Raw genomic sequence first — 27,669 nt, forward strand, 5'->3', positions numbered from 1 at the left:
TGTTGGAACAGAAAGCCCCCTGCCCTCGTTTAAATGAGCAGTAGAATAGAAAGGAGGGCTCGTCTATTCAGTGCTGACCAGGGGAGCACTAATTTACGTCTTTGCCATGTTGGGTTCGGGTTGTATTGGTCCTGACTACTAAACAGGATTGTTTCAGCGGGGAAAAAGTTTGTGCGGATGTCGCAACATGCAGGCGGAGAAAAGCTTCGTCAAAGGAGCTACAGTAAGACACGAAGCACGTCGATTGACCTTCCAAATAAGACTTTTTATTTATTACTAACTTAACTTAGTTTTACTTTGGAAAGGATTCATTATGGGGAAGATAATAGGTTACACTTCCTAGATGTCATCCTTGTCGGTGACATAAGTTTTTGTGTTGAACTTGTATTTTTATTCTGCTTACAGTGAAGGAACTAGTGAGATATGCAGCATCCCAGATATTCCCGGGCTTTCAAATGTTAAGATTTAATAAATTTACTTTGACTCCGGGTGAGCTTTTTTTTCTCGGAAGACAAACTCATGTTCTGGTGGACTTCTTAAAGGCAGTTTGAAGTTGTGAGGGCTGCGGTGTTTATTTTGAAAGGTTGGACAGAACTTGTTTCTCTGCCTCGGGGAAACCTTGACCGTGGTGTCATACTGTTTCCAGAGGATGTACGCAGCGCCTCTGTTCATGGGAGAATATTTTTAGCCGCCGTCAGGAAAATTTAGCGTTGGATGAAACTGTTTTTAGACTCACTCTTTGTCTCTCTTAACACCTGCCATAATGTCATAGTCGAGTGAATGTTTTTTTCTACGCTTCATTATTTGATTGGCTATTGGAGGGGCTTGAAGAAATTTGGTGTTAGAATAGAGGTATTTCGTCAACTTTCAAGCAGTTGTGTCACATTATGCAATTGTAAGTTTTTGCTATTTTAAATATTTTATATCCTAATGATCCTGTGTCAAATGCTATCTATCTGGTAAAACATTCATGACACTGAATTTCAGTCCACAATTATCAAGGAAAGTTGTTTGGAAAATCAATATAGTTCATATTTTGTATATAGTTGGCCTATTATAAAAAAAAACATGTTTCCTGAAAACTAAAGTTAAAACATCACCTTTCTTTAAATTTGTTCTATGTGGAAAGTGACTCAAGCACTATGAAGAGTTGTTTTATCACTATTGAACAGTTTCTTATCATTTGATGATTTCACCAGAATATGATTTATAAACTGTAATGGAGCTGGCAGGATTGTCATTAATCAATGAATTTGTTCTTTTCCCAGGTGACTGTCCACACTTCTTGGTTGTGCAGTGCTTTTCTGCAGCCCGTAATTCTATCTTCATACTGCAGGCCTTTAAATATCTCTCCCTTGAATACCTGCCAGGAGCCACGCGGTGTAAGGTGAGATAGTTCCAGACCGGTACATCGACCAGTCTGACATTATCAGTGGACCCAGAGCATGACCATACTGCACTACAGTCCGGCAAGAGACTTCTGATTTTTATTTTTCCTTTAAATTCTTCTTTACTTTGAAGGACTGTTTATAAGTGACTGGAGGGGATTTCTGTGGTGAGTCCCCGAGCCTTTATTTTTCCTTTCTCTACTGTTTTGAAACAGTATGCTTTCTTCTTTTTGTTGTTGGCCTTCCCTAAGCACCCTGCAGTGAATGGAGAACATACTGGTTCTGCTCCCGAAGCACCGACAGGAACACGGGCTCTGCAGACGCACAGCTGCATATGCCTTGCCGCAGGTTTTTTCCTACAGAGCAGTTTTCTCCTGGTCTTCAATAGCGACCCAAACTCCCTCTAAGCCTCTTTAATGGGATAAATCAATTGAACTGATCAGGTTTAAAGCCAGATCAGGTGGCGAATTCCATTCAAAGTTCCCCAAAACTATAAGGCCAAGGCAAGCGTACTTTTTTTCTTTTTCAAGCCCATTGTCTTCAAAAGGCTTCCGCATGGTACTTTGGTCGAAAGAACAAGACAAAGTCCCCGACATCGACATGTCCTCTGGGGCCATTGAGGAGAAGAAAGAGGGAGGTCCCCTAACCCCAGCCTTCCTCAACTCCAACAGCTCTGTCCACCCGGTGATTCTCACCAAGGGCTCAGAGGACGTCAGCCCAGGTACCGGGGTCGAGTTTGAGCTCACAGAGGTCACAGATTTAAATGAACGGGTTGGTGAGAATGGAGAGAATGAGGAGAGGTCTGAGATTGTTGTGGCCATGGACTGCCGGGCCAATGCCAAAGGACAGAGGGAGGAGGACGCTCTCTTGGAGAACGCGAGCCAGAGTAACGGGAGTGACGACACCAGCACCGACCACAGCCCAGAACCATCAGCGCCCCTGAAAGAGACCTCCTTCACCATTGGCCTGCAGGTGGTGTTCCCCTTCCTGCTGGCTGGGTTTGGGACAGTGGCAGCTGGAATGGTGCTAGACATTGTCCAGGTGAGTGATCCCAACATATATTCTCTTCTCTGTGCTGTGAGCACAAAACATACACTGATGATGAATATTGACAAAATGTGTCAGGTTTTAATAATATTGATAACAATAACGACAATACTAGTTTGAATCTGTGAAATGAAGAAAAAAAAAAAGGATCAGTGTAGTTAATTCTCCTTTTTAAGAGCTCTTTATTTACTTTTTGCATCAAATAGGATTTGCAAGTCAAATGAACTATTGGAAAACACCAGTGGAAAATCAAATGTTGTGGGGGCTCTGGAAGAATGATGAGTGTGGAACAAAACTGGTTTGAGCCTAAATAAGTTTGTCGTTATCTTGAAAAATACTATGACACGATCAAATATAGTTCCCAGGCATACCCAATCCCATGTAAATCAGTGTATTTATTTTTTCCCCTTTTTTCCCCTTCTTACATCCAATTACAACTGAAGAAATAACCCATCCAACTTGATACATTTGTATTTACCAGTAGAGTAGAGTCTGTCCTCCAGGCAGACTGTATTTAAGTCTCATGTTCTTCAAATGGCCTTGCCTCTTTGGAATTTGAAGGAACTGGTCGAGCAGGACCTGTTTAGATCCTTATGTCAGTCACTGTAATGATGGAATGTCATTCGGGATGGGTTGTGACGCCACATGGGGGTATTTACTAAACCTTTTGCTTGTCAAAGGCCTCCTGGCCTTTCCCTAGAGCAGTCACATACTGTTACAGTCTTCAATAATATGCTACACACCCTCCTGTTTGTATTCTGGAATGCTTCAACAACATAGAGACAATAACAGGTTTATTGCATAATATCATGTAGCCAGAGAGCTGCAGAGAGCTGTTTGATTCATTCATTCATATATTAGACCTTATATTTTATTATTAATAATTCATTATTCAGAAAACCTCTCTGTCCTTTTTTTTTTTTTTTGACTCACTGAAGAGTCTCTGTGTATAATTGAGTGTGCATATATAGTGTAACAATGCAGACCAAAGTCATGCTGACAGGTCAACTACAGTATTACTCTGAAGTCAGCTTGTGATACAGATAGAGTTTGAAGTGTCCGGCTGCCAGGAGACCAGTCCGGGCACATTGTGTACACACATACTGATGCCAGCATGGTGGACCCCAGGAACTGAGCACAGAGAGGAGAAGGGGAGGGAGGGGAAGAAGTGTACTTTCTTTGAGCACCTGAAATGGCAGCAGTCTTCAGTCTAGCAAAAGTCAGTGTGAAAACAAAACACAATGCTGTTTCAAAGCGCTCATTACCGTGTGGTTAGGTATCGTCACTAAACCAGGAATGCAGAGGTTTGAGGTCAAAAAGTTTTCATGCTGCCTCAACCAAGGCACCATGCTGCTGCGGTCTCTCCAGTTTCCAAAACACTCTGCACATATTTCCTCTAGAGGTAAAGCTGGAAAAGAGAAGACATAGAAGGTGCTGCGCCTCATCTTTCTCTCTAGTTAACCATGATCCTCACCGAGAGGTAAGGCTTGACAGTAAGGTCCAAACAAATGTTCCTGCTAGTTAAACAGAGCAGATTGTCACTCCAGCTTATTCACCCTTCATGACTCAGTGAAATGCTAACTCAGCTAATCCCTCCTGTCCTTGCATGAAGGTAATTGTCTAATTCTTTTAGTCTCTCACTCACTCACTCACACACACACACATACACATGCACGCACACACGCAAGTACACACACTGGTTTGGTCACACTGAACCAGTTCCTTTCTGTATCTCTTATACACTTGAGCCTGTTGATGACGTTGCCCGAGTTTAGAGGTTACGACTTGGCTAGGTAAAGGGCTTCGCTTTTTGCGTCATTCTCCCTACAGCTTCTTTGAAATGTGACCTCTTTAACGTCTCCATTACCATCTTCATCACATACATGGACACAGAGCTAATGGCCTCATTCCCACTCAAGGTTGGCCCTGAAAGGACTGTGCAGGCTGGTATGGAAGGGTAAGATGTCTGCATAGTTGTGCTCAGTGACTTGGCAGCAGAATGACCTAACAGCTCTTACAGCTAGGGCCAGACACTTAGGACTTTGAGGGTTACCGGCTCACTCTAACTAAAGGTTGCGCATAGTTGGAAAAGGTCATGTAGTGCTAGTTTTCCTTGGAATGCCCTTGTCAAAGGCCGACAGGGTAATTTGCTAGACAGGACATATCCTAAAATGTTTCTTCCACTGAAAACAAGAAATTATCCAAATGCAAAAACAGTTGGCAGTCCATTAAATTCTCATTATCGCATGTGTTATGATGTCTGTCGCCACGTCTAGCCGTCTGTCCTGCACTGTGGTGTCCACTGACATAAACAGCAAAATTAAGGAAAGAAGTGGGACAGAGCTTCAGCCTCAAAAACAGTCACCAGTAAACAGGAAATGGTAATCCACACAATGGCTTTCGACCAGCCAAACCCTCACTGCCCACCAGTCACCATTTTGGTCTAACCACATCCACTTGTCTGCTGCTACAGCAGGAACCACAGTGAAACCAGAGCGTGGGCTTATTTCCTCAAACTGATTCTGACTGACCATCCCAACCACTTTTTTTTTTTTTCAAACCTGTCCCAGTTTACTGCACAGAATTGATACTTAAATGTATTCATCGATGGTTCACCATTCTCTTAAAAAAAGAAATAGTGCCACCTAACTTTACAATCTGTCCAAGCGGGAAAAACAAAGTGCATTTTATTAACTTCCAGCAGTGTCTGATAACTGCAGTTCCTATTTGACTGCCTATTTTAAGTGTTTTGCTCGCTCATTTCTGTCTAACAATCATTACCATCAGCTCACAGTTATATCACCTCACAACATCCCTTCTCTGGTTAGCATTGGAGTGATAATGGTGGAAAGGATTAGAGGGTTAGATTGCCTTTGTGTTCCCTCGAACCCTGGCTAATCTTTCACCCTGTCCCAGATCAGCAGAACTTCCTGGATCCCAGCTTGTATATTTTGCACTTCAAAATGCATGTGCACGTCGTGCGTCTTTAAGGTGTGAAGATGTTGGGCAGCTTCAGTGCTTCTTATGGCAACTTTATGGCTCATAACTTTTCCGCTTCAAGCACATGGACATTTCAGTTTCAGTTCACCTTCTTCCCACATGACGGAAATACTTCAACTGAAATTCAATGTATTCCTCTTTGTTCAATTGGTTAATGCTGAGCAGGTCTAATTACATAGCGAATGTTCACATTTGGTACGTCCAATTGTTTGGGCCAAAGTGGTGTGAACTGTAACCTTAATGTCACATGATGGCACACATGCCTGGAACAGTACCAGTGAAATGAAATGGACACCACCGGATGTAGTTTCTGGGACGCTGCCGAAGTTGCGTTGACATTGCATGCCATCAGGTTCAGCGTTCCTGTCGGTACAGTAAGTACAGTGATCGCAAATAAAACGGTGCTGTGTTACTCAACTGGGCAACCCGACCCTCTGGGGGCTTGCATACCAGAGCTCCTATAGGTCTGTACACAGAGGTACTGGGGTTGTCCAGTAGAGTTCTCAGAACCGCGGAGGTGGCCACGGGGAGGGAGGGCTTGTTTGGCTCTGAGCCAGTGTTCCATGGAGACAACAACATATATCACCACAGGGGAGGCAGAGAGGGAGATAGAGGAAAAAGACAGAAGTAGAGAGAGACAGGGAGAAGGCTTGAAAACATGCGGCCTGGAAAAAGGAGAGAAGTGCTTACAGAGGTGCTGGGTTGGCAGAAGGCAGCCAGCCAGGCTGAGGAGCTGCCTGTTGGAAAAGAGCTCTGCCTGGCCTGGTGACAGCAAAGGACAGACAGAAGGAGTTTAACTCACATAAGAGTTTTGGTGGCCAACCCGCTGATACAAGACAAATTGAACTGTAACTCCCCTTATCAGCCCTGTCCATCTGGATGCACAGTGGGAGCAACACACCAAAACAGACATGTAAGCTGGCTGCTGTGAGAAATGCAGGCCAACTGTGTTTTTACTTTGCTTCAACGTGAGCTACTCCTCTATTATCCTCCCCTCGTTTATTTTCTGCTCTCCTCCTTTCTTCCCTGCATCAGCCTCTGTGAATATTGATTCCGCTCTGGGTAGACTGGACTGTAAGTGCTGGGGGCCTTTGGGCCTGGCTCCAAAGATAAGCACTTTTAACAGGAGATGGATCGATGGCCCGGGCCTCTGCAATAGTTTGTGGCCACAGTAGACCACAAACTTGCTATCACTGCATGTGCTCCTAATAAAGGAACAGCAGAGAGAGGCACTTCAACACAGTGACAGGCTCAGGGACTTACAGGGAACCCACTGCTCAAGGACTGGCCGGCAGCCAGGAGAAGGGTTATTGAGGGTCAGGTCTAAAGACAGGAGCTATACATTACTTTAAATTCCATCTACTCATAACTGGCAGATGGATGAGCAGACACATTCGTAATCACATGTCAAACATGATTTGTGACTATTTTGAGTTAGCCCACCTTTATATTAAGATGGTGTAGTTCTTGGATTACTTTGTTTCACACAGTCTTTTGGTTTGGGGAGAATGCATGGAGTTTCATAAAGTTCCCAGTGATGAGGCAGAGCAGAAAGGCCATGTGTGCCTAAAAGTTTATAAGCGTTTTGGATTTCATTTCCACAATCATAGTTCAGTCTTGCTATTTTATTGCAAAGACTGAACTGTCAGATGATTCTTCTGTTACTCAGCTAATTTAATGGAAATCCTCGCTTTTAATTTTTACACTGAACAGTTCGGTCTACCAGCTGTAAGCGTAATTATCAGCTCAGCGTCGATAGCCAGGTTAATTTCTTGTCCCTCCTACAGCAAATCCAAATTGGAACCGTGAAACTACGGCATCATTGTAAACTTTTTAAAACGCTTTGAACATATGTTGTTGGCGTACACCGACTGTGTCATTCAATAAAGTGAAGTTGTGTTTTTATTTTGTCGATCGTCTACAACACTACAGAAGTTAGAAATCTGTCAAAAGTACATGAGCCCCATCAAAATGCTCTTTTAAGTGTGCCACTCCAATGTACCTGCACCTGTATAAACCCACACAAGCTGACGTTCTTCAGGAAATATTTACAGGGTATTGGAACATTAATGGCCTTGTATTTGAAAGTTATGTTGCTTATACTGTAATACTGCTTTAAAGTTATTTGATAACTATGATTGACTGAAAATAAAGGGTACAGCAACACTTGATTGTGGGGGACAGCAGTACAAAGATCTGGAAACTTTGTAAATCCACTTCAAAACTACAATCTCAAATATTATATGATATATGATCACTTTTAAGATGCTATTAGATGATAGTGAGGTACGTTTGCTCTCGTGTTAAAGTACATGAAGTTAGATGGGTGACGATAAATCACGGAAAAGGACACACAGTCAAAAACAGATGACTCCTTTAATCCTGAGGTTCCGCTCACCTCGTTCTTGTTTAAAGGGAGCAGAGAGCTGACATGCTACATACTGTATATTGTAAAGGCTGACAGTCTGGTCCAACATAGAGGTCACAACTGAATCAATAAAGATTAAGGTCACAGGGACGTTCTGTTCCTAACTGAGAATACAGTCCACATGTAGGTGACGGTGTAACATGTCTCTCTGTATTTGATATGCTCTGTTCCAATATGGCACTGTGTTCATTAAGTTCATGTTGTATGTTACTGATGTTGCATGTTGATTGTTGCAGCACTGGACGGTGTTTACGGAGGTGTCGGAGGTGTTCATCCTCGTTCCTGCACTGCTGGGACTCAAAGGCAACCTGGAGATGACGCTGGCATCCAGACTTTCCACAGCGGTAAGATATGCATGTCTGTGTAAGCGTGACGACTAAATTGCACCAGAAGTGTGTTCAGGCCGTCGGCGCTTCGTTACAGGTGGAGCTGACAGGTTATTACTTTATTCAGTGTGTGTGCTTCCACTGGCTCTGCTGCTCTGCGTCTCAGCACCAGCAAATTTAGCGAAGAAAAGATCGAGCGGGGCGGGAAGTCAGACACCCCAAACAACATTAAAACATTTGGTTTATTTTCAGAACAAAACACTCCGTTTGACCATTCAGAACAATGATGTTACGTTTGTTTTAAAGAGTTTTATACCACATATCATATTATCTTGCGCTGTCACGAGTGAAGCTGCGAGAACTCTTATGTCTTTGGCAAACCAGCTGTCATGCTTTGGACAGTTCTGAAAGTTCTGGCTTAGTCTGTGTGCTGCTAGGAACTTAAATTTGTATCACTGTTACCTTAAGAAAATAATGTATATGGTGTTTTACTGACGGTACCATAGGATGCAATCAGACGGGTCTATATAAAACATGATTTAATCTGTGTTCTAGCAATGTTGCCTTTTGTTTTACATTGATGCTAAATTGAGTAATTTGAGGCTAGAGGACTGTGTCTGTTGTTTGTGGTTGTGTACGGTGTTTCCCCTTTCAAAGTTTACAGATCTGTCATTGCCTGACAACCTCTCTCACCCCTATTAAAGTAGATTGTGTTTGGAATCAGAGGTCATATGGACAAACATGACCTCTAGGTTTCAGACAAACTGATAGCAACATTCCTGCCCTTTTTTTTTTTTTACACATTGTTACTGACTCTTTATAGCTCTTTCCTTGAGCTAATGTTTATTTGCTTTGTGAAGCTGAAATGACTCAGGGTAACTCTCTAAAATGTTCATTCACATTATCTCCTAAATTCAGTAAGTCGCAGGAAATCATTTTACAAAATGGCCTGCAACTGAAAAATGTTTTGTTTTTTGTTGCTTTGCTGGTTTTCCCAAATTTAGCTAAAAGGCAACATCATACTTTGCGAGTCTGCATATCTGCAGGGTTTGAAGTAGAAGATTTATGCTAAAGCTAGGCTACATGTATTTTCAAGGCTGAGTTGGGACCAGAGGTTAACAGCACACCTTGAAGGCATAAGAGAACAAGCACATTGCCCTTGAGCGCACCAATCCTCACATTCTTTCCACTGGACTGCAGGAAATGTGACGAAGCTGATAAGCATAGCTAAGAAGCATAGCTAACAGTGTCCCTCCCAGCTAGAGAAGCTCAACTCAGTCACACGACAGACGTAATCTATTAAAAAAAACAAAAAACATTGGAAATAAATGGGACATATTTGTTTCCGAAACAACTCATTCAGATCTATTCAAATGGTACACGCTAATTTGAGTAGCGTAGTAATTGGTGAAGATAATTTAGTAGGCTAACATTAGAAAGTCGACATTGTCCATTCACATCACATGTATTTTATCCTTGCATCAGCAGCTACTGCAAAACCAAACCAGTTGATTTGAAGTTGAAATGTTCAAGTTAAAAGGTGTAACCATAGATCGGCACGTGAGCACAGTTTGACCGCAGTTAGCCTGAACAGTCCGGTGTCTCCTCACATTTTGATCCGATCTAATGCATATACACAAAAGCTTTCACTAGCGTTTCATGTCCTTTCTCAGCAACACAAACATTAACAGCCACAGACACCCATTAAGCTAATATGTTGGCAGTGTGGACGTGCAGTGCCCATCAGCAGAGAAGAAAAGTGTTTGACATACAGGAGGACAAATTCAAAAAGATTCCCGGCACTGGCTTCCTCCTCAACTCTCAGCCGATGGTGCATCCACTGACAGGCTGGGGGAGCGCATCACATTTAAATATTTGATTAATATTCCAGTAACATAATTTGGTTACAGAGGGACTCTTAAGTGATAAAAAACCTCAGCGTATGAGTGCATTATTAAAAAGTTGTGGGAAGAATCCCTTTGCATTACTTGTAAAAGATTCATATATAAAGATGATGATGAAAACTCTTTGCAAACTCAAACAGTGTCTGGAAGTGATCAGTTGTTCAGGAGTCAGGGAGAATGAGCCGTGAACTTCTCTGTTTGTATCATTTGATGTATTTATTAAGAGTTACATTAAAAACCTGAAGGGCTAAAGACTGTTAATAATGACTGTTCGAATCTTTTAGAATGTGAAGTAACATTTTCCATCATATTTCATTTTATTCATACTTTTTTTTTAAAGTTTTAAATGTATAAAGACACTTCCAACATTATATAGGGCATGCAGAATAATGGGAGTTCATGTTATAAAGAGTTTGACTCTCTGAATGAGATCTTCAGGAGGAAGTGTTTTTAAAGGTTAATATTTGATATGATACCTCTGCTGATTCCCCCCCCCATTACTTCTGATCAGTGTTTCATTTTTTTTAACTTCAGATGTGATGGTGAATCAATGTCAGATCAGAAAGTTAATTCAACAATGTATCACTCGTGCTTTGACACTGATTGAATACGTTGTCAATGGTTGTTGGTATTTGGCTCAGACGCATCAGGACTCACGTGTTTCACCCGTACTGCTCGAACACAAACATGTTTTATATGAGACCAGTTTGCACAGAACAGTTTGAGGAAGTGAGATTGTGTAGCTGTATAAGCTGTCAAAAAGTCATAACCACGTTTTACTTGGTCCCATCGGTCCCAGTTGTGAACTTTCCAATCCATCATAGTCTGTTAAAGAAGCCAGAAGTCTGGTGCTTGTCTTGAGACATTACTGTGAGCGCTCTACTGGCCAGCCCCAGCGGGACCACGCTTCTTTCCACGTCATCACTAATTATGAGCAGATTAGGACCACTGTAAGTTTCCTAATGCGCTTATTATTGAAAAAGAATCATGTAATCCCTCATACTGGCTGGCAGTGTGAGTTCTCAGCTCACATGACTTTTAGAATTATTGTTTTCTAACCTTTTTTTTCTTTGAATTTTTCATCTTTCAAAGTACACAAGAATCATGTTACTATGAGCTGAAAATGAATGGTATCATCATTAAACTGAAGGACAGAGATGCTTCTTAAGCGTAGGGTTGAACAGCCTTTAATGCCTCTTATGTCATCCATGAATCATGTTCACAACATTCATAGTGCTGCATCTCATCCATGATCCAAACACTGATAATCCACCCATCCACTCACAAACACACATTCACTAAGCTGAGGACTTGGCATCATCCTTGCACATCATCATCAAATAACACCAGGCTTTGCCTTTGCGTATGCGTTTGGTAAAGTTAATATTGCCTATAGCCTAGCGGGTATGTCATGCGCCACAGGCATGACAGCGGCTGTGGGTTTGGATCTGACCCCTTTGCTGCATGTCATCCCCTATGTCTCCTCCAAACATTTCCTGTGTCCATTACTGATATAACTCACAAAAAAATGAAATGTCCTCATCTAAGGACCTAAAAGACTTTACAGACTTGTGTTCTGTCTGACAGCCAGCATTGAGTGTCTTTTGAAGTGTGTCTGTGGGGTTCATTGGGACTCTATGATGCCCCTGAAGATCTGTACTAATGTTTGGTTTCGGGCTTATCTTTCTGTCTTATCAGTCTTTGTGGCATTCTGCCCCCTCTGCATGACAAACATAGCAGAAGGCATCCACGCACGCATGCACATGCATTCTGCTGATTGGCTGAGCGAATGTTTGCGTGGTTGTAACTGGCAGATACACAAGTTATAATGACATTCCCTCCTAAACACATGATCATCTTGTCATCAGGGCTTGTGAGTTTTCCCTGTCGTGCTGCCAGGTCGGGCCTGTGTGAGACATTTGAGCGGGAGAGAAAAGCCTTGAATACACGGAACAAGATAATATGAACATGCAGGCATCAAGACAATCCCATAATGTTTTTAAAATTAGTTTTGTCCCATTTGGAGCTTTTTTAATCTTTAATATAACAAGTGAATAGTACATTTACTTTAGCTTGTATAGAGCTTTTGTAGTCTGGCTACTGAAAGCAGTTTTTGCACCGCAGGTCACACCTATACCAATCCACACACTGATGGCAGAAAGCAGCTGTGAAGTGTCTATCAGTAATCCACTCATACATATGCATGCACCGGACTGAGCGGCCGGAGCAAATTGCCCAAGGACACAAAAACATGTGGCTGCAGAAGTTGGGGGTGGTTGAGAGGCGAGTGACTCTATCACTGAGTTTATTTTTATGTAATCACGTCATGACAATTTTTTTTATTCCTAATTTACTGTTCCAGCTCTGCTAATGTTGATGCTAATGCAGATGCTAATTTGTTGTGCTAATTCTAATGCTAATGCTTATAATTTCAACAAAATGAGGTGTCTTATGTTAACAGTGCACTATGTAGATTTGGTAGTGAAATTTGAAAGTTGGAAAAAAGTGAAAGAATTCTATGCTATATTCTCTGAACTAAATACACAAATTTTACTTAAAGTAAAAAATGCAGCTAAAAAGCAACCAGGGGAGTTACTGTTTCACTGTTGCAGACCCTCCACTTTAACTTCTCGCACAGCGTTTTATCTTCAAACAGTGTGACGGGGCCTAAATGTTCCTCTGTGGACAGTTTGTATATAGATTTATGATCATATACCACAGAATCTGCTACAGTAATTTCTCAAACTTTCCCATTTCTCCACCAAAACTCCATAGCGCTTTTCTTTCCTTTTTATCTTTCTGATTTGCCTAAGTGAAATTTTAAATTCTGGTATTAACAAATTTTTTTAATAATTTAAATATACAAGTCAGATAACATTACTTGTCTAGTCAACTCTCAAGCTATGTCAAGCTGACAAATGCATGAAGGCAAATTGCAGACACAGAGCAACATTAGCTTTCTTCTAAACGTTTTTTGTCATGCAACTTGAAAAATGTTTTCTTTCCAAACTTGTTCTCTAAAACTTATTATGCAGATTTCTGCATGGCACTGATTGTTTGGTGTTCTTCATCAAATATTGGCTAACTGGTTCTCTCTGGTTTATTGGTTTTATGAAAGCATTTTGTTGCAAAACGTCTGCCAACAGGGGTTATGATGATGAGGCAAGGCTCAGCAGCTTCATTTATCAAGCACATTTCAAACACACAGACAACGCCCCAAGTCCATTCAAAAGGAAGAATGAAAATCACGATGAACAAACACAGCAGAATTAAAGAAAACAAAGTAAAATAATTATTGAAATTATAGTGGAGTGAATCTCCCAAAAAGTGACAAAAACAAGTTGAATGGAAAAGACCCAGAAGTGGGAATCACTCAGACATTTTATTAAAAATCCCTTCACTTGGCCGAAGTTGTTACTAAGATCTGAACATGAAAACTTTTTACCCACAATCCATCACGGATTACAGAACCCCTTTCTGACATTTCAAACAATCGACTCGTAATCGTAATTTGCTCAATAGTTTATGACAGCACCGAGCTAAACCAGGAGCTTGTGCGTGGTGTCTGATAAAGTACTTCCTGACCAATGGGACTGCTTCAAGATGCTCCAGATTGGCGAGCACTGTGAAATCATAACTGATAAAAAAAATAACTGTCAAATCTAACTAAATCAAACTGGAGTATCCATAAAACATGACACCCAGCCTCATTCCTCCCAAAAGAAAGACTACTACAGTTTGTTTCTTTGTGTTAATTTCTAATGTGCTGTATTGTATGATGAAGCAGATATTCTCGCACACAGACTTGAATGTGTTTCTATGAGTCCAGATGTTTCTCTTCCCTCTGCCTATGTAAATGTTAGAGGAGGGAGAGGAAGAGGAGATCCTCTGTTTGTGTCCTCTCACTGTGGATGAGCATCAGGATCATTGCTCTGGACACACAGTAGCCCACTGTAGCCACAGCCACTCGCCACTTGAGACCATCGGTGTTTGTGTTTGTGAGCGTGTGTGTTTGTGATTGTGTGCGTGAAAGACTGGAGATGAGCTAAGTGGAGTCTGCCGCAGGGTGGGGGAAACGCATCAGAGGGTCTTTGTCCAGAGAACTGACATCTAATTGTTCTGACGGGACCAAGAGGCAACGACATGAACACACGTTGTGCACCCACGCATGCTTATACACCCAACAGACAACCACAGATGATAATGTGCTGACCTTGGGTGTTCTTGTCTGTATTTCAGGCTAATATTGGTCAGATGGATTCAGCCAAGGACATGTGGAAGATGATCATGGGGAACCTGGCCCTCATCCAGGTAAATGGAACACATCTCTAGAGGACTATCAGGTGAACTTGTGTGTCATGGAGCATCTCTGACACCACTCTCAGTATTACTGGCAGTAACACAGTTATGGCGAGTAATTGGATCGTGACTATCTTTGACTTCCTGATTTAAGGCTTATGCAAAAAAGTGTCAACGTTTTATTTAAAGTCTGAATATTTAAAGTTCTTTCTTTTTGGCTAGTTAGCTCTGCTTTCAAGTTTTCTACTCTCACTCTGTTTACTTCTAAAAAAGAAAACTCCCTCATGAGTTTAAGGCTCCTGTTTTGGAGCATGCATTATAACAGAGGTTGTGCCGTATCAGGATCAGCCTCTCATATACTGCCTGTAGAATGACAACATGACAACACACGGAGCAGACACCACATCAGCCCTCCCAATTATTTACCTTTTTAAGGTAATCATTTTCAAGTGTTATTTACTGTAATCTAACACATGCAACAATGATTTTTAAATCATTATGCAGGCCTTAGCAACGGATTATACTTCACCTAAGATATTAATACACATTATTCTAAATGATAGCTCATTTTGCAAATTTATTTCAAATTGAAAAAATCCCCTGATATAATCTTAGATGTCATTTAGAGGTGCAAAAAAAAGAGAGTCATAGATGCCCTCTGACCTTTGAAATAAAACCTTACACACCAATGTTACACCTACAGACAGTTAGGTTGACTGAAAGTTAGGGTGAGGCAGCATTACTAGCATGGCGGCTGCTGCCTATGAGCCGGAGCACCTTGCTGCAACATATGGCTGATGTCACTCAGGCTTCATCCAGTACTATGATGACACTTTTAGTGTGACCATCTAAACAGGTGCAAAGAAACTGGTGAGTCATGGAGATGTAAAGCACAAATTGTTATGAAAATATCTTGTGCAGAGGCAAAGGGCAGCTGGGATAGAAAACAGGGTGTGCAGGAGACTGCAGGGACGCATTTCACAATGTGTGTGTAAGATAGTCAACATAAACAAGGATATAAACAATCATCGTAACCTGAATAAAAGGTCAGTCCCAGCCCCTCAGGGAAAGCATCTGACTATGTATTAATATAATTGTGGTATGCACACATCTTTGACAAAGATCATTGAAACAGTATTTCCTTCCTTTTAAAATGAGCGCTTTATTGTATGGCTCAGTCTGTCACTCTGATGCCATGTGAAGTGGGCTTGTGATTATGTAATGTTTGTTGAGTCCATAGTTCCTGGAACACTTCAAACCAGCGCTGGCTGGGTGCTGACCTGTTCTCTTAAAGGGTCATTGTGCGCTGACTCTGGGTCACAATGGTGCTCTATTAGGAGTTATTTTGGAGATCAGATGTCTTACAATTCTAAGCTGTTTTGGGAGCTGGGTAGATTGATGTACTGTAACACTGTAAAGGCCATTTAAGTGCCAGTATTTATTAGAGCCTGAAAGTTGCACACACATAACAAGGTACTGTGTCTTTGTCTTAGTATGTCTACACTGTAACTGAGAGAGTAATAATGATGTGTTTGTTGGTGTTCAGGTCCAGGCTACAGTGGTGGGATTCCTTGCCTCCATAGCTGCTGTGATCTTCGGCTGGATCCCAGAAGGACACTTCAGGATGGGTCATGCAGTCCTGCTGTGTGCCTCCAGCGTGGCCACGGCCTTCATCGCCTCTCTGCTGCTAGGTACGGCTACCACATAGGATGTGACACTTATTTATTCTCCATTTCATTAAGCAGACATGTTTATATTAAGTGATGAAGATCAGAGAGTTAGTTGAACGCTAGCTCTAGGGGGGAGGAAACGACTTCAGGAAGGGCCACAGGTGTTGACAGGAAGTGCACAGAGGAAGTTAATCTAGCGTCATCAACAACAACATCGACGGTTGTTCTTCTTATCAGCGTCAAAACATCCCAAATATGGTCATCTGCTTCATCCTCATCAATATCATGAAGTGCGAATGTGTTCATCAAAGAGTGGGGAGCTGGGTCTTCAGCTTTTTCATGTTGAGACCACTTTGTTAACAAGCATGTCTCGGTCACATTGGACTGCAGTGCTGAACTTCTAGCTTAGATCTCATTACAAATAAAAGTCATGAGCTGTAACAGATTGACCTGAATTATTAGTAATTCAGTGAGTTGTAAACAAGTCTGTTAATGAGTCAAAATGAACAGCTCTTCATGATTAGCCCTTTAAATAAGGACATTTTGAATTCTGAACATAAGAAGAGTTCAAATTTCACAGAGCAAAGATTGTAAAGCCATGACGGCTGCTCTGTCCCTTAGGCCTAGCATAAATTTTAACGAAATGCTAATGTCAGCATGTTAACATTCTCATACGGATAATGGTGAGGTATATGCAGATGTATATAAATGTAAAGATACAGGTCTTGGATAAAATTGAACTTGAACTACAAATAGGAAGCTCGTGGTGGGTGGATGTGAAGTCAGTGGTTCACCAAAAAAAAAACAATCAGGTGATTTGAGAAGTGCGTCAGTTCAATCCATCCCATGAATTCTGAGATGATTCAGTCTGATAGAGATATTTTTTAAAACTGATACTTCAAACTTGTGGTGAAAATCTAGAATGAAAATTCTCATTTTGAATGTAAGCACATTAATGTGATGCAATGTTCATTATTAAGGCATCCTTCCCTGTCCTTGCACTGAGAGGAAAGTGTTAACCATGTAGTGATTTTTGTCCAGTTTTGTAAAGAACATCAAATCCTTTGAAATATGTCTTCACACGTTGACTCCAACTGGACAGCAGATTTGTATTGTCTTGTCTTATTAATGTTAGCACATCACTAAACCTTAAAGGGGCTATACGTAACTTTCAAAAATATCGCATTTCTAGAGACACCGCAGGCTGCTCGGCTAACTGCACCACCTGTTGCTCGTATGTACACAAGCAAGCGTCTTCATCTGCCGTGAAATTCAAATGGTCTAGAGGAATTATCTTACCTTTTTTTAATAGAAGTGAAGCCATCTCAGGGTCGGTTATTATCACTAAAAATGATCAAAGCTCTCCCATGTTCACTCTAGTTTTCGCCCGTTGCCGGTCAGATTCTAGTTTAGCTCGACGGGCTTCTACAGCTAAAAGCTTTTTTGGTTTCTTGTGGAGTCAGTGTTGTACTGGAGGCCAGTCGTTTATGAGAAGTAACGTGCATAGAACTTCACTTCCTGCAGCTTTCACAGTAACACAGATAGACAGAGAATGTCTCATTTTTAACACAAGTTAGATTTAATTATGTGACAAAGTTACATACAGCCCCTTTAAGGCTTTTTCATTACAGTTCCCTGATGACAATAAAATGATTTCATATCCATTTCCCTGGAAACAGATTGTGCACACCTGTAAACATATTCTGAGACCTGCTACAGCTGGTGATACATGGACACAGTGAACATTACATACTGCATAAAGAATCGTGTATACATGTGACTGTGCCTCAGATATATTTCATTATGTGATATTTAAATATCTCACCCCGCAGGGCTCGTCATGATCGGAGTGATCATTGCGGCCAGGAAAGTGGGCATTAATCCGGACAACGTGGCCACGCCCATCGCTGCTAGCCTGGGTGATCTGATCACCCTGTCCCTGCTGGCAGGCATCTCCACAGGACTGTTCAAGGAACTAGGTAGGAAGCACACACATACTGAAGTTTAGTAGTGTCACCAAAGTTGCTACAGTTTTGATGCAACTTCAAAGCCTTTAATATCTTGAAAGAGGCTTTAAAAAAAAGGGAGTGGCATGTGTGCAATTGTTTGTTTGAATTGTGACTGAGTGTCTGGCTGGGTGGAGTGAAGACAATTATAGACGCCCACGCCTAAACCCGCTGTACTTAGAGGCACAGAACTCCATACCGATATCGCTTCTATTGTTAGCTCTGTGATAGTGTTTTAACCACCCACAAATGTTTTCAACACCAGAGAAAGACAAACACTCCTGACACACACAGGAGCTATGTAGCCACCCTGACCAGACTGTTGAGTAACCAACTCCTGCTACATTCTTTTTAGACTTCCTCACCTTAAAAACCACAGGAAAGAATTATGTCAAGCGTTAAGGGTCACTTTTAGCTCAAATGAACAAAAACAAAGCTGCTGTCTGGGTGTAGAAAGGTGGTCTGCTTTCCTAAATCTGTGTTTGTGGTTGTAGTTTCAATTTAAAAGCCTCCTAGAGACAACATCGGGTACTCGCTGTCGGTCCAGCTCAATACTCAAACCCCAAGCAGTTTAACTTAAACCTAGAGGTTTTACACCACACAGTGCTTAGAATCCCAATATGCAAACATATTTTAAATACACAATGAATTCTAGAAATGGAGAGATGACTAAATTAAACTGAGTTAAATTTATGTCATGCATAAACAGGCTTAGAAGACACTATTATTATTACGCAGAGACCATTGTCCAAAAGTAGACACTTAATAATAATAATTATTACTATAATACTAACTAATAAACTATCGTGACTATTGTTAGTCCATTGCAAACATCCATCCATTATCTATACCACTTTTTCCTGTTCGGGATGGCGGGGGGCTGGAGCCAATCCCAGCTGTCACTGCGCAACTCACACCTACAGGCGATCTATAGTAAGCAGTTAACCTAAAGAGCATGTCTTTGTACTGTGGGAGGAAGCCAGAGAACATGCAGACTCCCCACAGAGAGGCTCCTGTCCAACCAGGAACCTCCTCGCTGTGGGACGACAGCGATAATCCCTTCACCCCAAAGATTTTTGTTCATATGATTTTAAATAACTTTGGATTTACTGTGTTTTGCAAGATATTAGTAGAAAGAATATATAGTTTTAATGTTGGCGATGCTAACTTCAGATGTCAATCCTGGTTTAGTGCAGCGACCTCACGCGTCATTTCTCATAACATATTGTTCTCCTTTTTTTTTAATTTTGAAAAACCAAATGTAAAAATAACTCATGGCATCTATTTGATTTTTTTTTTAAGTGCATGTGACAATTCATAGCAAACACAAGTTTATCATTGTGTTTTTTTATTGAGAAAAAGCTTTCAAACATGTCACATAAAGCTGCTTATGAGAAAATATCCTAAACGCACGGTTCAGTATGAACGAAGGAAACGGGAAAGGTCTTTAAACATAATTCAATGCTCTAAAAAAATAAATAACTCTAAAAACAGTGAAAACATGACATTTTTGACTTTTTTGTAAATTACTGAGCATAACTAAAGCGTTGCATTAACCACCGTCATGTGTTAACTATCCCTTTCTTAATTTCCTCGCAGAGTACAACGACTACGCCAACCCGCTGGTGTGTGCCGTGTTTGTGGCGATGTGTCCCCTATGGGTGCTCATAGCCAGGAGGATCCCATCCACTAGAGAGCTCCTCTATTCTGGCTGGGAGCCAGTCATCATCGCCATGGCGATCAGCAGGTAGATCACACAGGGATCAATTCATGTTTTTCCACACCATAGAATACAATTACTTTCAGATAGAGTATAAACTATTGCTCGTTTTGTAATTTGTTTACTTTCTGTCAATGTAAAAAAAAAAAAAAACACTTTCTGAAATGTAACAATCCTCCCAGAAAAAAACCCATCCCTGTAATGCCTCTTGGATTAGTTGCATTCCTAATTAATCCAATGAGGTTTCAAATAGTTAACTGAAGTTAAAACAATCCAAATCACCGGTTTGGAGATACACCCTTCTCAGAATAAACATTTTAATACTTTTCTTTTCATATTTTATTGACATTGTTAGAAAACAAAGTGATCCTGAAGGAAAAATGTTTCCCCTCGAGAATAAAATTAGAAGAAGCATCAAATGGAAATGTTCAAATTATAAAGCTAGTGAAAGTAGTAAGACATCACCAGGTTTTTTTATGCAAGACACAGGGCCATGCCTGAACATGTATTTCTCTTAAAGTCACAGCACCACCTGCAGACAGCAGGAAGTATTTGCTTCTGAATTGGCTCAAGCCATTCCTACACAGTTGCTCGTTTCTCTCTAGAAATAGGTACGGATCACCCAAAGACCTTAGACATACTGAGACCTTAGACATACTGAGACCTTAGACATACTGAGACCTTAGACATACTACCTTTCCGCTCGAAAGCCTGCACCAACTGTTGCCATCAAACTGTATGTGTTGTTCACCATCAAACAGGAAGTACTTACTTTTCGATGAAGAATCATGCAGGAGATAACAGCCATTTCTGTTATTTATTTCAAAATATTTGTATTGAGTTTTAAAAGTTCAATGAAGAGAAAATAATCACAATCATAAGAAAGCAGTCAACGAATAAAAGCTGTTGTGCGTACACTGCACTTGACTACAGTGGTATACATGCTATACCTTTGTATTATTGTTGTTGTCTTTTAGCGTTGGTGGTTTGATCCTCGACAAGACCGTCACCAACCCAAACTTTGCTGGCATGGCTGTCTTCACTCCTGTCATCAACGGTGAGTCATTAAACATCAAAGGAAACTTTTAACAATTCATGTTTGGAGGACATAGACTTCAATATGAGTCCTCTCCTCTGCACACTACAACTCTCGCCAGAGTTCTTCCTTTTCTTGTGACAACAAGCAAAACATCAACAAGTTACAACAGAATGTAATTAAGTTGTGCCAGCTGGATTGTCCTTTTAAAGAAATCTGTTTTCCCTCTTTGCTTTTTTTTCCTTACACTTTTGTAATTTGGCTAATGTAAATGTTCAATAAAAGGGAGTGAATGTAGCAAAATATACATATTATCTGTGTGTATCTTCAGTAGGTAGTACAAACTATCACTTCCTTTTATTAAGGGCATCTGATTATCTAACTGAAACTATCTGTCACAAAGTCAGTAAAGTAGTAATATTGTATTTTCTAAAATTAAAACCAGGTTTAAACTGAAACTCCTTAAAGCTGAAATAATAAACCAGGTTTTTCAATCAATCAATTCGATCAATAAAACCCGCTCTCTGTGCTGTCTGATTAACAGACAAGCACTTATATATAAGCTTTAAAGGAAACTCAGGGAAAAACACATATTTAAAAAGAGTTGGAATGAGTATAGTAAAAAATGGTGATAGAATAAGGGTGCGTAAAGTAAAGTCTCCTCATTGACACAGTTGTGTAGGAGTAAGCGCAGGGCCAAGCCTTGGAGAAAAAAAGGGGAGGATTGATCTGTCTTTTTACATGTTGTCACATCAATTGTGTGTCATTCAGGTGTCGGAGGTAACCTGGTCGCGGTTCAGGCCAGCAGAATCTCCACCTACCTGCACATGAACGGTCTGCCCATGGGGGATCCAAACCCCACCCCCCGGAAATGCCCCACACCGTGCACCTCCTTCTTTGGCTCCTGTAAGTTGGCGTTTTATCTCATGAGAATACACACTCAAAGAAAGATCTGTTTTTATAAAGATTTGGGAGGCTCCCTTCTTATTATGATATCAAGTTGAGTTGCCAGAGTCTGTCCTAAAAGAGATCTTTACGACATATTAAAGTAACAACCATCTTCTTCTTTTTTTTTTAAATAAAATGTTTAAAAGTGCTCTGTCTATTCCAGCTGTGAACTCTCGTTCATCGCGTGTGCTGTTCCTCCTGGTTGCCCCGGGTCACCTTGTCTTCCTATACACCATCAACTCCCTGAGGGGGGGCCACACCACCCTGACACCCATCTTTATTACCTTCTACATGGGTGCTGCACTGCTGCAGGTACACAGTCTTTATTCATCTCATGGGGCAATTACATGGATGTTTTCAAGTCATAATGACATGCAAATGAAAAGCATCATGCATCAAAGTGATGTGCGTCTGTCATTTGACTTCTGAGAAAACAATTATGGCAACTCCTTAAATTGCAATTCATAACACTGAACAAGCAGCAATTAAAATGATTTATGATATATCACTTTGCTAAATTGCCAATCCACACATAATAAACAGAGTAATGACAACATTTAAAGCTGTTTTCAAAATAACGACACTTCAGCTTCTTACCTTTTTAATATTATGCATAGTTGGCCAAAGAAAGTTGGATTTAACGTGAGTTGACCAGGCTACAGTGTGCTTGTGGGAGCTTTGGAAAGAGCATCATGGTTCTTTAATGCTGCATACCTGCTTGTTTGAGTGTGGTAACATTTAGCTGTCCTTACTGAATCCTACTTGCAGCAATCACCCTTACACATGTGTCACAGTGGCTATTGTATCCCTTATGTTGCTAGTGTTGACACCATTGACTCTTAAAATTATTTCAGGCGCACCGGTAGCCTAGGGGTCATGTTGCTTGCTCATTGTTGTGATGGGAACTATGGGTTCAAATCCGACCTCTGCCATTTGCTTCATGTCACTTATCACATGTTCCCTATCTCCAGGTGATAATCCTTCTCTACCTGGCAGACTGGATGGTCCACTGGATGTGGGGCCGAGGCATGGACCCAGACAACTTCTCCATCCCTTACCTAACTGCTCTGGGTGACCTGCTGGGGACTGGCTTCCTCGCCCTCTGCTTCCACATGCGCTGGTTCATCGGGGACAGAGACTCTAACGTGGGCAACTAAATGCAACGCACGTTGTGCACGACAAAGAAGAGGACACGGACGATGGCAAACATCACCTGTATGCCTGAATGTTATCTGAATGTAGACAACTTCTACAACAAAGGGCTAATCTCCTGTCGGGCTCTGATTGAAGGTATGGTGATTTTTTTTATAGTGCAGCAGCATCCTACTTCAGGATCTTCAGCAGCCCAGAGCTCAGACGGTGTGTGAGTCTGACATCGGAGACACAAATATTGCCACCTCAAACGCTGAACAAAACCCAGATGGATCCAGTCCAACAGGACTCACTACTTCTCCTCCTATATGTTTCCTAACAACTGAGTCCTAATAGTTTTGACAGTGATTGTTACTATAAGTAGAAATTGACATCTATTGTATGTGAAGGGGGCCAGTCCTCATTATTTTCAATGAGGATGTTAGCTCTTTGGTTTTCGAAAGACATTTTAACACTTGAAACAAAGACAAAAGTCAGCACAAAATATACCCAAACAAGCCTCGAATGACTTAATCACCAAGTGCTTTGCCATGTGTTCAGAGTGAATGCAAACTAATGTTTAATTTTTGATTGAATTCCTCTTGCTTTTCTCTGTTCTACCTTCTTTAAGTTTTCTCAGAGGGGGTTTGACCACAACAACAAAAGAAGTGAAGGATTTATGATTTACATTATGTGAAGTCGCTTCCTCTCAATTAAGGGCTAATAAATTTAAATTAAAACAGCACAAACTCTTGACACAACCACTGTAAAAACGGTTTAACCTGTGATTTGAAATACCAAATTAATGCTTGTTTTTTAAGTTTAAATTCATACGGATGCCTGTATGTGATTCCTCATGTTTGCTGAAAGTCCTCGAGGACCAACATAATGCCATGTCCTGACTCTTAATTAAGATTCTTCTTAGTTTAGGCAAACACAGAGATCATTTTCCCTAGTGTTTTTTAATAAAATAGCCTGAGCCTCATGTCTCAGTACACCCCGCACATAAAGACACAAACTATTAGTTACAACTCACATTGCGTCAGTGGATGCTAAAAGTCTTATTTAGCTTGAGCTGGTTTTAAGTGATATTAGCATCAATCCGCGTGTCTGAAACCATCTGCCTACTATCTACAGAGGCAGGCTACTGGTTGTATTTGTTATGTTGCCCAAGCCAGGCTTAAAGTAAGTGACAAGAGATTCAACATGTTGCATAACACTGGAAACAACCTGCAGAGCTCAGCCAACTGAGTGTATTGTTACAGATTGAAAGAGTGTAGTTGCATAAGGCAGGATATGATTGTTCAGGTTCATCTGGTAGAGTCTGATACCAGATGAGAGCTTATGATTGCTGACATGATTTATGGGATAATTGATTTAATTTGAGGATTTATTAAAGTTTAACAAAGCATTTAGATGAAGCTGGAGCCGGAATACAAAAAGACAGACCAACAAAGTTTGATGTTGGCTAACAGCTGGATCACATTGGCTAAAGTAATTTCTGGTACACCTTTCTTATTGGCTTAAGTTGGAACCAGTTATAACCAGTTGTCATGAAATCCATTTTCCCCTTTAGAGAAGGGGACTCAGACCAGATCTCCATTTTGCAGTAGTTAACTCAGACCAAGTAGTAGCTGGACTAAAGGTATTTCCTCGATGCTGATATAAGATAGAGCATCACTGGGACTTTTCACAATGTGTATCACTCCACCTTAGTCAGGTGTTCTGCATACTGTAAATGAACATTTCAGTACTCTTACTCACAAAACAGACCCTTATTTAACTCACTGCATGATTAAATAGAACATAGAAATACATGATATTCAAACCAGGTAGCTGGTCTGTGCTAAACACAAGGTAGGAAACAAGTCAGTGTAGGTCCAGACACAGAACTAGTTGAATTGGTAGAGCAAAAATATATTTTCTGAAGTTGTATTTCAATATTTTTGTTTTCTATATTCTGATTATAGCACCCTAGAGGTTGAGATATTGTACTGCATATCAGTACTTCTGTGATTGACTGTGCTGACCCTGTAGCAAACAGAGCACACTCCAAAATTGCATCCTAAAACTAATATAGCTATCAAAGCTCATTTTCTGTCCAACCATGCACTTTGTTGTGCCCCTTTTGTCAGAGACTCGCTATTGCTAGCAGCTACCTGCTAGCTTGCGAGTTTCAAAGTTGCTTACAAATTCACACTGTGGACCAGTTGCAAAAAATGTCAAAAGTGCTGACCACATGGGGGCTTAAATCACTGAATATGTCAACTTCTGCATCCAATTTTAAACATCTCATCTTTTGTTCCTGTGTTTTCATTGTTAAGACAACAACGTTTTAACTCGTACTAACCTCTGTTCAGACAGAAACCGAAACGTTTGTACTGAATGTTTGATGTTAAATCAAAGGAGAAAAATCGGAGACACCTGGGTTAAACATTAGATCATGCCTCCTCCACCCACGCACAATGCTATTTAAAACCAGTCTTTGAGACTTGGTTGACCAGAGCGGACCTTTTCTTTGAGTTAAAGAGAAATTTGGAAAAGGAGGCTGTGGGCTATTTTGACAGGCTTTACACTGACGGAGTACAGGTGTTGGCCGTGAGCAGACTTAGAAGACACCTGCATGTGATGCTGGTCAGACTTTAGTGCTGTTTATGGGGCCAACAGAAGGCATGTGCAGGGCACATAATGTGAATGTGCAAAACTTGATGATTTTACATGTTAATAACTTTCTTTTTGGTCTGACTGATTTTTTTTTTTTTAAATGTGTTGATTATGTAAAAAAAAAAAAAAAAAAGATTTTCTTTTCTTTTGCTATTCCTTTCCATAATCTTTTGAAAAATTCACCATTTTAGTGTCATGAAATGCAGCAAACGAACAACAACCGAAAAGACGAAGGACTTTTTAATGCTGAACACACAAAGTACTGTAATATGCAAAACAGACATCAGAGGGCACTGCAGGGATTCTCCTTACTTCATAGAGCATCTCTTTGTCCTCTGGATTCAAACACAAGCACCACACAGGGGGACATTTATTTTGTCTTCCTCTATGCGATACGTCCCTCCATCTTTTCACTCTGTCCGTCTCCTCCTGCGCCAGTGTTCTGCCTCCGTGTCAGTGGATAGTTGTGAATACTTCTATAAGGGGGCACATACTGCTTTGTCTTTTTATTTATATAAGCACACAAAGCAAATTGTAAATACTATATTTATTCTTTAAATAAGGTTGTTTATTTTGTCATTTCATTTTTGCTCTGTTTCTTTGCCTCCATTTTGTTGTCCTTTTTCCTCATCTCCTGTTTTTTTTTCTCTCTCTCTCATTCTTTGGCGCCTGCTGCCATAGAAATTTGGGCTAATAGTACAGTGCCTAATACCAGTCTTTAGACCAACATACACACACACACACACGCACACACACACACACTTTGTCTCACACACACACCATGTCTCACACATGGATAGTATACTTATAAAACATTGAAAGGCCTTAACCTATCAGAGCCAAGCTCACCTCAGAGTAACCAATCAGGAGTTATGTCCCCACAGAGTAGCAACTCTTTAAGTAGCTTTGATTAATATGATAAAGGATGTACAGTAAATTGATTGTAATGTGTAAGTAATAGAATTTATATGATGCAGGAGTGGGGAGAAGGTCTGATGTCTTTTAAATCTTATGTTCACAAAAATCTGCTACCCCCCCCCCCCCCCCCCCCCCCGCCCAAAAAACCCTGATTCCTGTTCTTTCCCACTGTACATGTAAAAAGAAAAAAAAAACCTTAAAGAACCCTAACACCTTCTGCCTTGTTAACTTCAGTGCTTCAAACTTTGTAAACTTGTAAACTCACAGGGAACCAAACTGACCATCAGCCCAGCAGTCCCAGTCCAGTTGATTCGGAGTCTGAATTTAAAATTCCACCTGTCAGCTCTTAGAAAGAGATGCAATATCATGTCTTACTGGAGCAGAGGTCTTTTGGTTCTTTGTGGTGATTCATGTAAAAACCCATCTTCTGTGAGGCCTTCTCCCTGCAGGACTTTGTAAATTGCTGGAAATAAAGAAATATATGGTTTAAAATCACCGTTGGTATGGTCATCTCAATCACTCACACACACTGTAATAGACATTTTCCAAAATAGCAAAAATATTTGCTGTATAATTGGCAAAATCTTTAAACACATCAACACAATGACAAGTCTCTTGAAAAGATTTTTGATTACATAGAATTTTTATTTTGATTATATACCCTTCTCTGCTTCCTTCAATGAGTTTAGTGAGTTTTTGTGACCCTGGCTTAGAGGAAGCAACATCAAGGAGTCAAAAAGCACATGATCAGCAAAAATAGTGGCTGAGGCCATGCTTCTGGTCCTGGCTGTAAATTGAGAGGGCAGTGAGAGGAGGTCCATTCATCAGGTTGTGTTTATATGCCTGTTTGAATCAGATGGAGAGACAGGATATTGTTGAGAGAATTATTGCATTTAGATTTGTTAGCTGAGATATTGTCTGATCTTGTCATAAACGTACAGTTTCTGGTTCACCTTCTAAATTCAATTGGGAATGTGTCTGTGATGTAACCATGCATGTACAGTAAGTATCTACATTTCCTAATCTAATCTCATACTGGGTGTTCTTATGCTCAACATTTGCTCACTACATGTTCACCACACACTGGGGCATCATGAAGGTTAAAGTTATCAGGGTTGGCTTGTCAAAGGGGTCCTTCTTGGGAGGGGAGAACGACACGTTTCCGCATTTAAAAAAAAAGTATA

At 40.7% G+C, this 27,669-nt stretch overlaps 1 protein-coding gene across 2 annotated transcripts; it reads left to right on the plus strand.

Moving 5' to 3' along the window:
- Positions 1–104: 104 nt before the first annotated feature.
- Positions 105–26,980, plus strand: slc41a1 (solute carrier family 41 member 1). Of its 2 annotated transcripts, none has more exons than XM_079342667.1 (11): positions 105–223; positions 1,269–2,429; positions 8,100–8,207; positions 14,333–14,404; positions 15,939–16,083; positions 17,895–18,041; positions 19,668–19,815; positions 20,766–20,845; positions 21,596–21,730; positions 21,936–22,084; positions 22,744–26,980. In XM_079342667.1, exons 2-11 carry the CDS (start codon positions 1,944–1,946, stop codon positions 22,927–22,929), a joined length of 1,656 nt encoding a protein of 551 aa, XP_079198793.1. In that variant the 5' UTR covers positions 105–223; positions 1,269–1,943; the 3' UTR covers positions 22,930–26,980. The 2 variants fall into 2 exon arrangements, with proteins under 2 accessions (XP_079198793.1, XP_079198792.1); XM_079342666.1 differs by lacking the exon at positions 105–223 and adding an exon at positions 648–895.
- Positions 26,981–27,669: the final 689 nt, after the last annotated feature.

Source organism: Symphodus melops (assembly GCF_947650265.1).
Source record: "Symphodus melops genome assembly, chromosome: 4".
Classification (NCBI taxonomy): domain Eukaryota; kingdom Metazoa; phylum Chordata; class Actinopteri; order Labriformes; family Labridae; genus Symphodus; species Symphodus melops.